At 46.5% G+C, this 17455-nt stretch overlaps 3 protein-coding genes across 4 annotated transcripts; all 3 read right to left on the bottom strand.

The window, feature by feature from the left end:
- Window positions 1–9: 9 nt before the first annotated feature.
- LOC120694924 lies at window positions 10–10308 on the bottom strand. Of its 2 annotated transcripts, XM_039978248.1 has the most exons (24): window positions 9822–10307; window positions 9610–9681; window positions 8312–8355; window positions 8111–8222; window positions 7842–7913; window positions 7396–7458; window positions 6943–7020; window positions 6759–6851; window positions 6555–6674; window positions 6088–6171; window positions 5656–5868; window positions 5518–5565; window positions 4987–5241; window positions 2982–3079; window positions 2637–2881; window positions 2239–2307; window positions 2078–2142; window positions 1660–1829; window positions 1497–1575; window positions 1145–1400; window positions 852–897; window positions 620–728; window positions 451–513; window positions 10–347 (listed from the first exon to the last, which is right to left on the bottom strand). In XM_039978248.1, exons 1-24 carry the CDS (start codon window positions 10125–10127, stop codon window positions 267–269), a joined length of 2841 nt encoding a protein of 946 aa, XP_039834182.1. In that variant the 5' UTR covers window positions 10128–10307; the 3' UTR covers window positions 10–266. The 2 variants fall into 2 exon arrangements, with proteins under 2 accessions (XP_039834182.1, XP_039834183.1); XM_039978249.1 differs by lacking the exon at window positions 7396–7458 and having other exon boundaries at window positions 9822–10308.
- A 519-nt stretch (window positions 10309–10827) lies between these two features.
- On the bottom strand, window positions 10828–12797 carry LOC120696271 (probable pectinesterase/pectinesterase inhibitor 21). The gene is made up of 3 exons (XM_039979390.1): window positions 12237–12797; window positions 11517–12161; window positions 10828–11339 (listed from the first exon to the last, which is right to left on the bottom strand). The coding sequence occupies exons 1-3, from the start codon at window positions 12795–12797 to the stop codon at window positions 10839–10841; spliced, it is 1707 nt and encodes a 568-aa protein (XP_039835324.1). The 3' UTR covers window positions 10828–10838.
- Window positions 12798–13634: 837 nt separating this feature from the next.
- Window positions 13635–16858, bottom strand: LOC120694922 (probable protein phosphatase 2C 33). Its single transcript, XM_039978245.1, has 7 exons — window positions 16468–16858; window positions 16201–16372; window positions 15876–16093; window positions 15637–15744; window positions 15400–15525; window positions 15061–15293; window positions 13635–14321 (listed from the first exon to the last, which is right to left on the bottom strand). Exons 1-7 carry the CDS (start codon window positions 16684–16686, stop codon window positions 14099–14101), a joined length of 1299 nt encoding a protein of 432 aa, XP_039834179.1. The 5' UTR covers window positions 16687–16858; the 3' UTR covers window positions 13635–14098.
- Between the last annotated feature and the right edge of the window lie 597 nt (window positions 16859–17455).

Below are 17455 nucleotides of genomic sequence, written 5' to 3'. Positions count from 1 at the left end.
AGTCTGTGATTGATTAATTGCTTGCATTGGTGGACTATGACAACCTTATTAGATGGTTGTACCATCCACCCCATTCATATTCATTCTGGAAGATATTGGTTGATGCATATTGAGACGTTTACAGTGACGGTCAATACAAGATATATATAATAAACATACAGTACCGTACCTCAAATTGCTGCTAGCTGGTAACACAATAAAATCGATGTATTGTAGTAAAATGACCTTACCCGCACCGGAATGGAACTATTCCTGGAAGGTACGTATTATTTTGTCCTTTCAAACGCCAAATCCAGAAGAGTACGAAAAAACTTGTGGGGGTACACGGGTGGTTCCTCTGCGAGTGCCTGCGAGCAACATCAGTTGTCACATTATATATATCTATCATAACGCAAGATCTGCCACACCAAGACCAACTAATGGCTGCCTCTACATGTGAGGCTTTCTTACTTGGTGAATCAGCACGGTGGATGGAGTCATTCCAGGTACAGTATTCACTTCTATCAGTAGCACCTGCGGGCAGGACCAAACAAACATGGAAAATGGTTGACTATCCACCAGTGTCACAACGAATATGATATGAATGCCTTCACTTTCTCACATCATGTCACGTTCATACCTCCCCACTTCGCACGTTAACAAATGCATCAATGCGCGAAAAGCCTTCCAAACCCAGAGAGTTCGCCATGATCTCGATACTCCTTTTGCACCTTTGCAGAGCATCCTCACTACACAAGGACAAAAGATACAACAATGTTAATAAAGCATGATGCTGAGACGAATCACAAACTACTGGTGATACAAAAGAAAATGGGAGGAAATCGGGAATAGTCACAAATAAAATAGCAGACCTCATAATTGTTGGAGGAGGAGGTGTCAAGTTGATTCCAGTGCCTCCTGAAAATCAAATCACCTCTTATTATGAGCAAGAAGGCTTGATAATACAAACAGCCCAATGATAAAACTTAGAGGTGCATAAGGTAGGACAGAAGACACTGTAAATTATATTGTTTGATGCTAATAACAGTGGACTACTGTGCCGCACAAATAAAATTTAGCAGCATAGCGCAACCAACAGTACAATAGCAACTCCTAAATATCAGTCCTGAGACAATAGTACAAACCGACTCTGAATGATACTTACCTTGAAACTTCTCCTCAAGAGATAAAATATCACCACTTTCTTTCACTGTGATACTTGGATTTAGCGAGTGCATTTTTCCACGTTTGCCAACTACACCAACAGTAATTTCAAGCCAATCATTTTCACCCTTCCATACCAGATGGCGGGCACTACCATTCTCCAATTTATTTGAAATGATAATTTCATCAGTTTCAATGAAAGGCTCAAATATTAATGATTCTGGAGGAGGGACTGGCATCTCAATAACACCGTGTGCCTAAAAGAAAAAGCTAAATGTTAAAAGTGAATCTGACCAATGGCAGATATAGTTCCCAATTGGCACAAAAACATGGTCAGGCTGAGTTCTTAGTACCCTGTACAGGCAGTTAGCTGGCAGGCGCTGATACTTGCTCCTCAATGCATTTGTATAGACCTCTAGGTCCTTTGGACAGCTGAAAATAGTTAGTGTTTTCTTAATGAGCCGTGCACAAGACATTGGCGAGATACATCATATCTTAAATAATTCAACACTGTACCACAATCTTGCTACACCAGTCGAGCATCCGTCATGAGCTGGTTTCACACATACTGTCTCTGTTTGTAGTTTTGCTATAAGTCCGTTCCAGATATCAACAAGGGAGTACTTCAGTACCTCTTCAGTTGCTCTTACATCCTTCGGTATGGTACGAACTCCATAGCTAGTGAGCTACACAAGTACCGGAAATACTGTAAAATAGTTTGGCACAATGCTAGGATAACTACAACTCTAACGAGTTTCTTTTCTTGGACCATCTCTAGCAAAAATTTTAGTAAGCGAAAATTGTGCTATCAACAAATTAAGTTGTTTGTGTCCTAGTGACATTATACAATATCATTCTATTTTCACAATAGGAAATGAATAATTAAATATCCATAGCAATCCGTAAAAGAGTAAAAAGTACAAAAGGTTCATACATGGTCAACGGCAAGTGAGGTTGCAACTTTGTTCATGCATGTTCTAGAAGCTATTGGTCCTGGTCCTGCATGAAAAATTGACAAGAGCTTTGTGACCATCATGGTTTTATATTCTTAAGTTTGGCTACATACAAATGCACTGTATAAGTTACAAAGTGAACCTGTGTATGGAACTCCTGCAGATTCCAGCAATGTTTGAATGGTACCATCCTCTCCAATACCACCATGCACTACATGTAATACATAAGACATGAATGCAACAGTCAGGCAAAAGGCTTCTCTGTCTGGAATTTTCACTGTCACTTAGTGTCGTTACTAATTATTATGTTTGATTTTATATAAAAAGGAGCAACAGGATAGAATAATTGGCACTTGATAAGAGTCCATTAATTTCCAGAAATATTACAGTGATGTATTTTCAGATAGTATTGAACTGCATTAGCTGGAATGTGTATACATTATGTCATAAGTCCTAAGTGCATGAACATATATAAGGAAAGACAAACATTAGTGTGCTTAGACGTTCCACTACATAAGTATCTTTTGGGGAAAAAAATACCTGCTATAAACACTACAGCTCCAGATTCTTTTACATGGTTGATCCACTGTTGAAGAGAGTATTTGACAGGTTCTTCATAAGCAATATCAAAGCCCGCAAACCAATCATGTTTGCTTAATGCTGGCCCAAGTTCATTCATTACTTGTTCACGCAGACGAGATGTTATTTCAACTCGTTCTGGTTCACTTGCCTCAACACATGCAGCATAAACTTCTTCGGTGGTATGTCGTAACACTAACGAATACCTGCCACATAGAGTATGCCAAGGTAAGTCGTTTCATCAAGTCAAGATCATAGGGCATTACTATAATGTAGTCCAGAAGATCAATAAGATGCAACGCTTACGGCAATGTCCAAACTTCTCGTGAAATGGCACTGAAATCTTGATCATGGGAGGAGAAATATCCATTTGCAGGTGCAAGCAAACATGGAGTCACATCAAGCTGAAAGTAACATAAGAGGAATGTGTTAGAGGAGTCAAGGGCCTATTGGGCCTTAGCCCATTAGGGTTTATTAGTCGCTTGCTTAGGGGTCAAGCAAACCTCTCTATATAAGGAGAGGAGATGTATCAATCTAATCAAGCAAGAGATTAGAAGGAAATCCCTTCCCTCTTGCCGGCCGTGGGCGAAGCCCCGCGGCCGGCGTTCCCAGCGCCCCCCAACCGTAGCCGCCGCTCTCTTGCCTCGCAGCCGCCATCTCGTGAACAGTACCCATGGTACTGTAGCACCGCGGGTACTGTAGCGCCGCCGCCGCTTCCGTCATCACTCCCTCCTCTTGATCCCATCAGCGTTCATAACAATCTGGTATCAGCTATGCCAGGCGACGACAAGTCTGAGCCACCACTGCCGCCGCCAACCATGGAGGGTCTGGCCGCCAAGATGACCAAGCTGCTGAGCAGCATGGGCGACATGGAGACGCGCTTCACCTCTATGGAGTCGCGCCTTCAACCGCCGCCGACGTTGAACCCCACGGCGTCCATGCCCTATGGGATGCCAGGGTACGGATTTACAACCCTGGCGAGTTCTTCATTGACGGCCGCCGCCACACTGTCCATGGCACCCCCAACGTCTTCGCCGACCCAGCCGATCACCAAGGATTTGTGCGCCGACATAGGGTTACAATAGTCCAGATACAAGCCGCTCTCCAGGAGATGATACAACTTGAGCGAAAGAAAGAGGCGGCCGTGCACCTACAAGCGGCAACGCGCAAGTTCTTGGCGCGACGGCTCGTCCGCGTGATGCGCAAGGAGCAACAGGACCAAGCGGCTTCATTCATCCAGGCGGCGGTGCGGCTGCAGGCTGCAGCACGCGGCCTCCTAGCGCGGCGACGGCTGCAGAAGATGCGCTTGGAGATGCAAGAGGCGGCTTTGACAGCGATCGACCTCGGCAATTGGGGGCGCGACCTTATTCCGTCGGAAGGCCACCAGCGCTCGCGCCAACTCGCCGCTGTCTTCAAGCGCGCGCTGGGTAGCGAACTCCAATTCTACAGCAGTGGTAGGGAAGGCGGTTTCCCCTTTGTCATCGGCGGGGACGCAGTGCCTAGCGCCACCGCTTTTCGCTACCGGCCACCGTGAGGACATCTCCGCTGGTCGCAGTCACGATTAATTCCAGGTGGCCGTACCCGCGCACCCCTCTCGTTCCGATGGTCTCCGTGGGATCCAGGCGGTGACATACGTGCAGATCCAGCACGCGGAGGGTGTCCGCCGTATCTTCAGGTGTCGTTAAAAATAAAGAGTCACAGTCTATTTAAAATAAGCCGAGATGTAAAAGGCTTATTCTTAGGAGTTCGGTTTGCGTCTAGTGGAGTCATTGTTAGCGTCATCGTTAGATTGCAGCTTGAGGACAAGCTGCATGTCCAGGTGGGGTGTAGTGTTAGAGGAGTCAAAGGCCTATTGGGCCTTAGCCCATTAGGGTTTTATTAGTCGCTTGCTTAGGGGTCAAGTAAACCTCTTTATACAAGGAGAGGAGATGTATCAATCTAATCAAGCAAGAGATTAGAAGGAAATCCCTTCCCTCTTGCCGGCCGTGGGCGAAGCCCCGCGGCCGGCGTTCCCAGCGGCCCCAACCCTAGCCGCCGGCATCTCGTGAACAGTACCCGCTGGTACTGTAGCGCTGCGGGTACTGTAGCGCTCCCGCCGCCGCCCTCGACTCTCCTCTCGATCCCATCAGCGTTCCTAACAGAATGAGTCTGAAATATTGGTTTATGAAAATGGAACATATATACACAAGCGCAACCAAACATGGTACCATATCAAGCTGGAAGCATTGTATGCCATACAATGAGCAGAACTTACAAAAACAATACAGAAGCATCAAGAGTAGAACAAATATTTGGAGACAAGAGATCTTACGTCATCAAAGCCTTGCAAATTAAGCCAGACATTGGTGCCACTCATAAGCGATACTTGCCGTTCTGAAGTGTCTCCTCCGAAGATCACAAAAACCTTCTGTTTGGATGTACCTTTGTGGATTGCTTCTGCTTGTTTTGATGATTGTAATTTTCTGGATAAAGCAGTCCATGCATTATTGCATGGAACAAGAGAAGGGAATCGAGAGCAAGCGTGCTGAATAACTGTACGAAGGATTCGAGAGTGAGAGAATCCAACCTGAAAATGTGAAAAGGTTTGTTTTTGGTTCTGAAGTTAGTGACGAGATTAAACGTTATATATGAGTGCACAAGTATTTGCATGATACTTTCTGTAATACATAATAATGGGTATAAAAATCTATAGTGCATATCACTACCAAAATACAAATACCCCCAATGGCTGCACAGTTGGAAGAAAAGATACACAGCTAGCAGGAAGATCATGCATTTTATTTAAATAGGAATTTGTCTAGAAATCAGAATTGCCAAATTATTGATACCATATTATTATTACCGCTGAAGCTTGTTGGAATAAAAAGCTGGTTTGCTCCATCCCACTTATCTGTTACAGAGAATACAACAGATATGATGCACTAGAAACTGCAGGACATGATCCAAACTTGAGAACAAAGAGTGATATGAATATGCTTACCAAATTAATATCCGTAAAAAGAACAGTGCCATACTTGGTATTTCCAAATTTTTCACTATTTTCAGCTGAGGGCAAGGAACTAACAGAAGGTAAAAACCAACCATCTATCCTTGCAAAGTCATGCAGGCCAAGGCGACGAAATAAAAGAGAAATTCCTTTTCTTATGCAATCAATCACCTCTGCCGGAAAACGTGGAGGTGTATGATAAACAACCTGCGAAAAGGTGGACAAATGTTTCAATTGTTTCTTGTGTAGTATAAGAACACTTGGCTTGTCAAAACTGCAAATATTTGACTGAGACCTTGTCGCAGGAAGTTCTAAAAGCTGGTTTCAAATGAATCTGTAGGACTGAAGTAGTGAATATCAATTGAAAGCAACAATGGTCTTGCACACATGATCCCTAGAACTTGTAATTTAAACTGGGATTTATACCTGTCGAGTCGGAAGGTACTTCCTGCGGTAGTTAAATATTGTATCCTCCTTGGTATCACTACTGCTCGAGGGCTGAAGCTCAACCTGCAAAAAGGAATGATAAAATAAAAGAGGTTAATTCGGGTTTTCTAAAACATTGAAGTAAAACTGGGCAATAAGTAACAACATTTTTCTTTGTCCTCAGAGGACCATCTGAAAATTTTGGTGAACTTATTATGCAGACTAAATATTAATTGAGCATTGATACAAGATCACAGATCATTGGTTCTGCTGATTAAGATATGGAATATAGTTACCATGGCTTTGTGATAAAATATGGTATCATTCTTATTTTGGATGCCACAGTTGCTTTTACAGAGGGAGGGGAAAAAAGATAGAACCCTTGAACATTGAACAAAACGTTAAGATGTTTCCAGGTCCAGGATGACATGACAACAAAGATAAGCAAAGGAAGATATGTATCATACTTCTGTTGGAAGCAGAACAACAGGCTCACTATTGTTAGCAATCCCAACATCAACCACGATGGCTGTAAATTCAGTGCCCCCTTCAAGGAAAACCTCTATGATAACTTTATCGTCAATTCCCTGTCAACCAGCAGAAGGTTTCAGTCTCAAAATTATTATTACTGTCTGAATGATTCCAGAAGTATAGTAGAAAGTATTCAGCACCTCTGAAATTATTTCCTCAGCTTTCTGAGCAGCGTCATTCACACCATAAGCAACAACCACACCAATGCTTGACCCAGCCCTCGCAGGTTTGACCTGTGAAAGAAAATCAGAAGTTACCTCTTCACCAAGCCAACCATCAAGCCAACCATGAAAATAATCTTTCAAGTAAAATACCATCACTTACAATCACTTTGCCCTTTTCTTTGCTCAAATTGACGGTTTGGAACCATGCCTCCAACTCTGACGTAGCCAACTTGTCCTTCTACTTTGGCATAGACAAAATTCCAGGATACATGATCAGGTCACCAAAGAAGAGCATGAAAATTAGCAACCACATACTTCCCTCTTTTTTTTTCCTTAACTACTGCTGTAATGTTGTAACAGAAAAGAAATTTATTGTTCTTTTTTCCCAACTATTAGTAAATATTCAGTCGCTGGCAGCAGAAAAATAATTAAAACAAAATTATTTTCGGATATATGATGCATAGAAAAGCAAACATATACTGGCAAAGATTTGAAATTTTCGGCAGTCAGTCACTGCCTGTCTTTCAGCTAAACTACATATTGTGTGCATGAACATAGCTAAAGATAATGCATATCACGTTGAGGGCACTACGAAATAACAAGCAAGCTTTACCTCCACAAGAAGGTTTGGTACTGTTAGGAAACCTTGTTTATCAAGCTCGAGTGATGCACTATGCTGCAGCCAAGAATAAAATCAGGTTTCTGGATAAATGGATTCACTGACATTAAGTAAACTTACAAGGTACAATCATTATAGCGAGATATTGATGAACATGTCACATTTCAAATGGCATCTTTAGAAGATAGTAGCAATCCATTAAACCTAATCTATTGATAGCATTCATAAGTCCACTTATTCAGTGCATCCTAACATGTTTCGCAGATAATGCTAGAAGACTCGATCCCAATTCAGAAAATGCTGGAGATGACAATGGATGGTGTGCTTCATCCAAGTATGTGATGGCATACAAAGGTGGTGGTGTGGTGCAAGTAAAAGAAAAGGGAGAGGTTGATGACATATGTGGTCAAGAACAGTCTTGAAAGAACCACACAACGTACCTTGTCAAAAGCATGCTGACATTCCTTAGAGGGCGTCCCAACAAATGGAACCTTTGCTTTCTCCAAGAGCTCCTGGATATTTCAAAGAGATTGTGGACATATGGATGTCAGACCCAGACATACTTAGTTCACAGGTGATTCTGTAAAGATCAGTCAACTAAGAACCACTAAAACACTACATGCTAGTGCAATGCCAAGTGAAATTTGGAATCCACAAGCATGAATCGATATTTTTCCTCGTAAATCAGCTTTCACTGGTAACCACAAACCTGAATGCCACCATCTTCACCAAATTTCCCATGGATCACTGGGAAGGCAATGTCAACATTGGTGGCAAGATGCTCCGCAAAGTCAGATAGGGAGTGAAATCCTTGGGCTAAACTGCAGAAGCGAAGCTCGAACGTGTAAAATTTGAAATGGCATAATATTGTTACTAATAAGGAACAGAAATTGGCTGGTGATAGGCTTACCTTTCTAGTTTGAAATCAAAATCTGAAGGTGTGTTGGAATATAGCTGTGGAGCGAAACATGAAAGGCAGTCATTCTATTGTGAATATGAGTTCATATAATCATACAGTAGCAACCGAAGTACAGGTAATTTCAGGAAATAAATAGTTAATCCAAATTGAACCAAAGGAACCTATATCTTATTACAATATATATATTGAGGGGGGCTCGAATAAATGCATCTGTGCTCAGTGGGGCTGCATACATTTGTATAGGCGCTGCAGAGCACCTTGGAATCCCATGAAGGTTGAGCTGATGACTGATTCATAATCATAGGGAGTTTGAGGCAAGCGTGTTGAAGCAATGGAGGTGAGCAGAGCATGATGCCTCGAACAGGGGGCAGGGCAGGGCAGGGCTGTATAGAAAAACCAAGCAGCCAGGGGATGGGGCTATAAAAAAAATAGTAGGCCAACAGGAACGTTGGGCACGTACATTTGGCAGCCAGTGAGTGTGCATTGGTCTGGAAAGGCAAAAGTGAGCATGTAGTATGTTTGGCAGTTGATATTTAGGCTCTATTTAGTTCAAGCGCAAATTTTTTTTTGCGTTGGAATCTTACTAATTTGAAGTACTAAATGAAGTCTATTTACAAAACTTTTTGCACAGATGAGTTGTAAATCGCGAGACGAATCTAATGATGCTAATTAATCTATAATTAATCAATAATTAGCGGATGATTACTGTAGCACCACTGTTGCAAATCATGGATTAAGTAGGCTCATTGGATTCGTCTCGCGATTTACAGCCCATCTATGCAAAAAGTTTTGTAAATAGACTTCATTTAGTACCCCATGCATGTGTCAAAACATTCGATGTGACGGGTTTTTTGTGTTTACGGGGTTTATGGGGTAGGAACTAAACAGGGCCTTAGGCCTTGTTTGGATCGTGCTATTCACTAGCACGCACATTTCCGGAAAAAATAATCTCGCATGCATGGAGTACTAAATGAAGTCTATTTGTAAAACATTTTCAGGGATGGGTGTAACTTTTTTGCGACGAATCTAATGACGTTAATTAATCGATGATTGGCTACAGTGATGCTACAGTAACTATCCTCTGATCACGCGGTCGAAGGCCTCGTTAAATTCTACAGGGTTCCTAGCGTAAGGGTTATGGAGTTGGTTTTGTAAACTGACTTAATTTAATACCCTTAATTAGAGGTCCCTAGCACAACTTGTGCTAGGGAACCAAACAGGGCCTTAGAATACAGGAAGCATTGGTGAAACGAGAGAAGAAATAAAATAGAGTGGGTGGGTGAGCTGACCTGCGCCGGCGATATGGCGAAGGCGTTCATACCAGAGTCGATGTAGTAGCAGCTGACGACCAAATCCTGGCCCTGCATTTGCTACTACTGTAAGTGTACTAGTCGAATTAGGAATGTTCCTCCTCGAGTTGCTGCTAATTTTATATTGAATTCAAAGCCGCGCGCGCGCCGCCAAGGCCCAAGGCCAAGGGTGAGTGACCTGACGTCCTGACCTGAATGTGATCCAGCACGGAGCGTGCCGAGTTGAGGGAGACGCCCCTCTCGGCGGAGGGCCCGCCGCAGACGATGCCGACCCGGAGCGGCCTCCCCTGCTCCCCCGCCTCCATCCCGAGGTCCCGCTGGTCGGCGGACAGCACCGCGCGGAGCGGAGCTGGGGCTGCGGCTCTGACTGCGAGGCGTGGCGACGCGAACCCTATTGGTAATGGTGGGGAGGAAGGGCGGCGGGGCGGGGCGAGGGCGAGGGCGAGGGCGCGGAGGAGGAGGCGAGGGGTCGGGGAGGAGAGGCGGGGGAGCGGCATGCTGCGCTAGTGCGGTGGGGAGTGGAGGAGCGAGGCAGCGCAGCGATCGCGATATGTGAGGGAGAGCGATGTGTTGCTCCTATTCCCTCAACATTTGTAGTGGAGGAGGAGGAACTAGCTAGGGACTAGGAAGCGGCCGGCGCCGGCCCGTCGTGTTCCCCGGGCCGGCGGCCGGCGCCGGCGCCGGCTCCTTCCATTCCATTCCATTCCTTTCCTTTCCTTTCCTTGAGCAGTTGAGCCGGCCGGCTCTCTTTGTTTGTTTATGGGTTGGGTTCGCCAGCCCCTGGCCGGCTGGCCCTACCCCACCCACCCCAATACTCGCTGCATTCCGGCAGCCCCATGTAAGCAAGTAGTACTGTTTATTATTTAATTAATGATGAGTTATTAGTAGTTAAATAAAGTAGTAACTATGAAATGCTATCTTGATAACTGTCGAATTATTCCCCTTTGCATAAATATAGTACTAGTATTTGGACAAGAAAATAAAATCACTTTAGCCCATCCAAACGGACCCTAAATACATACAAATACAGTAGAAAAGAAAGCATGGAGCATCCCAAAATAAAAGCGAGGAACAAGAAGAAGAATGACATATGTGTGTGTATATATATATATATATATATATATATATATATATATATATATATATATATATATATATATAGCCTTGGTGGTGACGTATGTATGTATGTATGTAACGAGCGAGGACGGTCAGTGCGTCCTTCCTTGCTGCGCCTGCGGCAGCAATCCCGGTATGTATGGCACTCCGAACTTTGGTATGAAGTGCTGGCCCTGGATGAAGACCTCGACGGTGTACTCCTTCTGCGCCTCGGCGTAGGTGACGGTCTTGATGCCGCCCCACTTGGCGCGCTTGCTCATGTCGGCGCCGGCGCCGCGGTTGTCCACCTCCGCGTAGAAGAGCGTCTCGAGGCCGAAGTCGCCGTTCCACTCGAGCCAGCCCTTGGGGTCGATGAAGCCGCCGATGTCGTTCTGGATGTAGAGCGTGCGCGAGTACTCCTTCCAGGGCCGCGCCAGGTACGTCGCGATCTTGCCGCCGGCCTCCGCCTTGAAGTCCGGGTGCGGCTCGATGGTGCAGTTGTGCAGCACGGTGCCGCCCACCGAGCGCTTGTCGCGCCGCCCCTGCGCGGTGATGATGTTGGCCTGGTTCGCCATAGGCTTGCGGGGCTGGATGAGGCAGTTCTGGATCACCACCTGCATGCATGCAGTTTTATTTAATTTGGTGTTATATAAGTTGTTGTTGTTGTTCTTCTTATATATATATATATATATATATATATATATATATATATATATATATATATATATATATATATATATATATATATATACAGACACACACACAAACACACAAGAACCAATCAAACCAACCTGCGAGTTTCCGAATATGAAGTCGATGGTCCCCGTGACCGTGCAGTCCCTGAAGAACTGCCGCTGCGCGTGCGTGTACAGCGTGTCCTGGTACCCGTCGAAGGTGCACTGGTAGAACACCGCCTGGTCGCTCTGCACCCGCAGCGCCACCGCCTGGTGGTTCTCCGCCCCCGCCGTGTTCTCCACCCGCACCCCCTTCATGAAGAAGCCGTTCCCGATGGCCTCCATGGTGGCCGTGTCCTTGGTCGTCAGGTTCATCTTGAAGTTCTTGTTCCCCGTGATGATGGTCTTGTCGGCGCCGTCGCCGATGAAGGCCACGTTCGTCTGGGGCCGCCCCACGGAGACGTACTCCTTGTACGTCCCGGCCTTGACGTACACCACGTACATGGCCGCGTTCTTGGGCGGCACCCTGTCCAGCGCCTCCTTGATGGTATTGACGTCGCCGCTGCCGTCCGCCGCCACCGTCACGTTGGGCTTGAAATCGGGGGACGACGGCGACGCCTCCTCCAGGAGCCGCCTGCTGCCGCCCTCGGCCGGCATCCAGGAAGGCATGCCGTCCTCGCCCAGCAGCCGCCTCCCCACGCTGAGGCCCCCCAGCGTGTCGGAGAACTGGTCCACCACGGCCAGGATGTCCTCGGTGAGCTCCTGCAAGCAAGGTTAGTTTATATTAATTTGCATGCATTGGGCCATCTATCTATCTATCTGTAATGCAATGCATGCCTGCGACGCGTTGAGCGCGTTCTGCATCTTGGCCGATGCCTCGGTTGTGGTGGCGTTGGCGAAGCCGTCGAGGCAGGTGTCCTGGTAGGTGAGCGCGGCGGAGAGCCAGGTCTTGAGGTCGTCGATGGCCTTCTTGAAGTTGGTCATCTCGAAGCCGCCGAGCTTGTCGAAGGTGGCCTTGAGGTCGTCGATGGCGTACTCGAGCAGCTCCTTGCAGTTCTGGAGCGCGCCCGAGGTGCGCTTGTCGTTCTTGAGCTCGTTGAGGGTGGCCGACTCGCTGATGGCCTTGTGGATCTTGTCGGAGGTGACGGCGAAGATGGCCTTGGCGAGGTCGGTGGGGGAGGTGGCGTTGCCGGCGGCCTTGCTCAGCTCCGCCTCGCAGGTCTGCTGGTAGTCGGTGGGCTGGCAGAAGGCCTTGACGGACTTGACGGACATGGAGAGATTGCCATCGCCCTCGCCCTCGCCCTTGCTGGAGTTGCCCTTGAAGGACACCACGCACACGGCGGCGACAACGGCCACCACAAGGACGGTCGACGCGCCGATGATAGCACCTTTGCTCATCTCTTCTTGGATGGATTATTATTGGATGGATGGATGGATGATTGATCTCTTTCTAGCTTTCTCCTAGCTAGGATATATTATATATAATATATGATTGGCCGGATCGACGATAGATGATGGATCGTCTACCGTACCGGATTATTGGATTGGATTGGATGAACAAAGGTGCTTTGCATATGCATGCATAATGCTCATCTTGTTATCTCTCTCTATCTATATATATACATAGGCATAGCAGTACAAGCGATGATCCAGGCCGGCCGGTGAAGGGTCCACCGTACGTCGGAGCTACGACCGCGGCCACCCGCACGACCCAATTCACGGTCCTTGGACGCACAGTTGGCAAACCTCTCTCTCTCTCTCTCAATTGACAGGGGCCCACGGTCAACCTGGTCTTCGCAGGGCCCGAGCCGTTCCAGCCGCCGGCCTCGGCCCGGCTCTTGTCGTGGGCGGAGGACATCGAAGCGAAGCGCCCCCGATGCCCTTCGCCGACTCGTGCGGCGTCAGCATCAACTGCCACCGACGAGGCAACGAGTGCGCCATGCCGCTGAGGATTCCGGGCTCTGTTCGCTGAGATGTGGCTGGTGGCTAGTGCTGATTTATTATGAGAAAAAAATAATATTGGCTGATTGGTGACTGCTGGCTAATGCTGGTTTGATGTGAAAAAAAAACACTGTTGGTTGAATGCAGCGATTGGGCTGCGTTCTGCTCCTTGCTTTGAAACGCACTTTTACTTGCTTCTTGTTCAAACACAACTACTAGCAGTATTGCTGTTTTCTCCTGATTTGCTCAAAATTCAAATCATCAATTAATAATATTTTACCATCTACCGACAGCTCAAAACTCAAGGTGTTTTTACACATTACTAGCACACGTTTCGTACTTCAGTTCCAGTAATAAAATAAAAATACATGCAACAATTAATCCAAAGAGCATCCTAGAAGTAGATACTATAAACCATCTATTTATAAATAAATAACGATTCACAGACAACACTAGGCAGGTCAATTTTTTCCCTGCACAAGGCGGCACACTATAGATAGGCCAGGCTACATCAAAACTACAAGCTCCAAATTATTTCAACTATTCCCTCAAGAAGAATATCAATCAAACTTTTCACTCCGGGTTATACGTAGACAACAAACTGGTTAGCAGCCAATATCTTTTTGTACCAGGCTGAGAATACAGTTAGCTTCACCAAACAATTATTATCATACTTGGATCCAGCAGCTTATTACCCTCTCTTAGTTTCTGCATTCTGAGCAGCTGACTTGACTCAAGAATCAGAGCTTTGATTCGTTTCACCTGCATGCTGTAGAGCGGCTGGATCTTTTACCTTCCATTGCGTCTTTCTTTTTCCGACATTCCAAACAAAGATGTGGACCACCCCATGGCGCGTATGGGGAAGAGCAGTAACCGCCACTGTTATCTGTCATCAAACCTTCAAATGGTTCTTGGTCCACTTGGCAGATTGCACAACGGAAAGGTGGTGAAGCTGCTTTCAAGGACAGATTCCTACCCAACCTGCAGCAGTAAGGCTTGGCTGTTAATGTTTACTTTAGGAGGAAACACAGAACCCTGAGCAGAATAGTCTTTCTCAACAACAAATGTGGCAGCCATCCCAAGTAACTTTTGAAATCCATAAAGCCTCAAAGTCCTAACCACGTTAGACAAGAGTTTGTACTCTCTTAAAAAAAGGTCTGTTTATCCCGGGCTTCCAGCTGCAATGTCTTAAGTACCGTCTAGAGATAAGAGATTGAAATGTAATGGCACCTGGACCCAATATTGTTTATCTTGTATTACTAAGATACTTGTAGGGGGAAAAAAGACAATGGAAGATAACCTGTGAAAGTGATGCCTAAAGTATTGAGCCAAACATTTTCATCATTTATAAATAAAACAAGTAAAGCACACTATTTACTAAAATGGCTCTGGAATCTCCATACGATTGATGCGACATGTCAAAGAAAGCTAAAGCTTCATTGAACATGTACAGACGATAATCAAAGTCAGCAATGAGGATATGCTTAAAGGAAAAGCCCATAGAGATGCAACAGGTTGCCTAGATGCTCTAAGAAATTAACAAGGTAGCCTAGTACCTTTACCATTCTATGCTAAGCATATGTGAACATTTATATGTTACACACATTCTTCCATCAAAGACCAATATGTGGCATACCTCACTAAATAGCTCAGATGCAAATGATACTGAACTATGATAAAGAAATTGACCAAGAATAATGCAGTGGGGGAAATAGCAAACCTTTCTTCTAACATCGCAGATCCTTCTTCAAACAACTCCTCCACAGAACCAAATGAGGCAGACTTGCCTCCAAGTTTTCCAACTGAACTATGCGACCTTCTACGGAAAAGTGACTTCAACTTGTTCTGATTTTTCTTTGGAGACAATTGCGGTGATGTCAAATGATCAGATGGGATAATGTCAACAACTACACAGGTGGTGTCGTCCTTGAGCCCACTTGTTTTCAGAGCTTGCTGCACACACAGATAACAAAACAATGGATGTTGAAATTAGAAACAGAATCCGGCCACGCCTATGCCCCACAAAGCTTCAAGGCACGACTGCTGTATGCAGGATTACCTTAACCACAAGCTTTGCAGCCAGTTCTGCAGGCAATCCTCGGCATGCCTTTGCAGCTGCTTCATTGGATAGCGCATCCCATATGCCATCCGATGCTATTATTAGCCTTCCTCCAACATTCGATAACTGAAATTGCAAAAAAAGAAAGGAACCATTTCAGCATAAGACATGCCGCAGCAGAGTTAGCAAGCTAGAAATCCCTCCCCTGCATTATGCAAATAAATGAATGGTATGAACCTTGACTTGTTTGACGTGTGGAATTGGCACAATGAACTCCCCAACATCCATGTCCCCGATGGATCTTGAAAGGCACAAGCCACCTGGCCAGCACCGGAGAGGACCGACCTAATTAATTGCACAGAACACTCAATTCAGAGAGGAAGAGCATCGATCAGCAAAAGGTTGGTATTCACCAGGAGCATTGAGCTATTCAGCAGCAGCAGCAGCAGCAGCAAGTATAAGGCTATGTTAGGTACCTCCTGGCCACCAAAGAGATTGAGGCGGCCGACTTCCCCACCGCTGGCCGTGACGCGCTCCCGCTCCTCTGCATTCTCTTCGAGGCGGTGGTCGACGGTGAGCAGCTGCAATTCGCCGCCCTGCGTGTCGAGGATGCAGCGCGAGTCGCCCACGGACGCCACGGTGACGGTGAAGCCGTCGACGACGACCAGCGTTGCCGTGGTTCCCGAGACCTCGCCTGAACCCATTGTGTTGATTTTAGGTCCAAAGCAGAATGAACATATACTAATAAATAGTAGTAGCTTTGGTTGGCAAAGGAGGAGGAGGAGGAGAGCAGGCAGGTACCCTTGCGCTGGAAATCGATGTCGGCCTTGACAAAGCCCGCGACGAGCGCGCGCGGCAGGGCCTGCAGCCAGTCGTCGCGGCCGATGTCGGGCGGCAGCGCGCTAATGACGTGCTCGAGCAGATGCTCCTTGCTGTAGACCGCGGCGGAGACGCCGTTGTGGCCGTCGAAGACCTGCCAGATCCAGTCCAGGCAGCGGATCGGAGTGAGATGAGGACATCGGAGGGGGGGATGACACTGACACGCGAAGGAAGGAAGGAAGAGCATACAGCGAAGACGGAGAAGACCGATGAGGGATCTCCGGGGACGCGGAGGCAGTCGGGCTTGACGAGGAAGTAGTCCTCCCCGCGCTTGGCGAAGCCTGCGTGGCCGTAGCGCAGGGCCGGGCGCTCGGAGCCGCCGGCGCGGAGCTCGCGGCCGATGAGCGTGGCCAGGGGCAGCGGTGGCGGCGGCAGACGCGCCTCCCTGACCCTGGCGGCGGTCGCCATCGGAGTAGGAGGTCAGGCCTAGGGTATTGTTTTGTTGCTATGGATGGAGCATTCGCATTCCAAGGGAGAGCAGAGCAGAGCAGAGGGGGTTGGTAGGATGGGATTTGATAGCAGGCGGGGGGAGGGAGAGGAAGCAAAGCAGCAGCAGCAAAATGGAGGCAGGGAGGGAGGGAGAACAAGATGATGAAGGGCTCTCCCTCTTCTTCTATATCTATCATCACTCTCTGTCCGCTTCAATCGGCAGCAGTATTTTTCTCTCATATTAAACAACACCAGACACACCGGCTACCCACAACAAATCAGATCCGGATGACTACAAATTGCATGTTTAGACACCAATCAAATAGAGGCTAGTTTGCGAGATGAATGCATTTAATTTAATTAATTCATCATTAGTATAGCACAACATGATCAAATTATGTACTGATTAGGTTTAATGGATCGTCTTGTGAATTGTGTAATTAGTTTTATCATTAATCTATATTTAATACATCTAATTAGTGAGGACAATCAACTAAGACAAAACTGCAATATTAGCATTTTAAGATGACATAGCCTTAATATTAATGATGACGAGATCCCTTGGGTTGGGAGGAGCAGAGCAGAGCATGGGCAAATTGCAGAGGAAGCAAGTGGCAAAGGCGCACCTGAACTGGAAAGCGTTTATTTCTGGCTGTTGTTTTGCTTTGCTTTGTTTAATCGGGACTGGAGCCAAGCCAAAGCCAACAAACGCGTCAATTTGGTGAGTGAGGCGATGAGTGGGTTGCGT

This window comes from Panicum virgatum, chromosome 2K (genome assembly GCF_016808335.1).
Source record: "Panicum virgatum strain AP13 chromosome 2K, P.virgatum_v5, whole genome shotgun sequence".
Taxonomy (NCBI): Eukaryota; Viridiplantae; Streptophyta; class Magnoliopsida; order Poales; family Poaceae; genus Panicum; species Panicum virgatum.
This window is presented reverse-complemented; position numbering and strand designations above follow the sequence as displayed.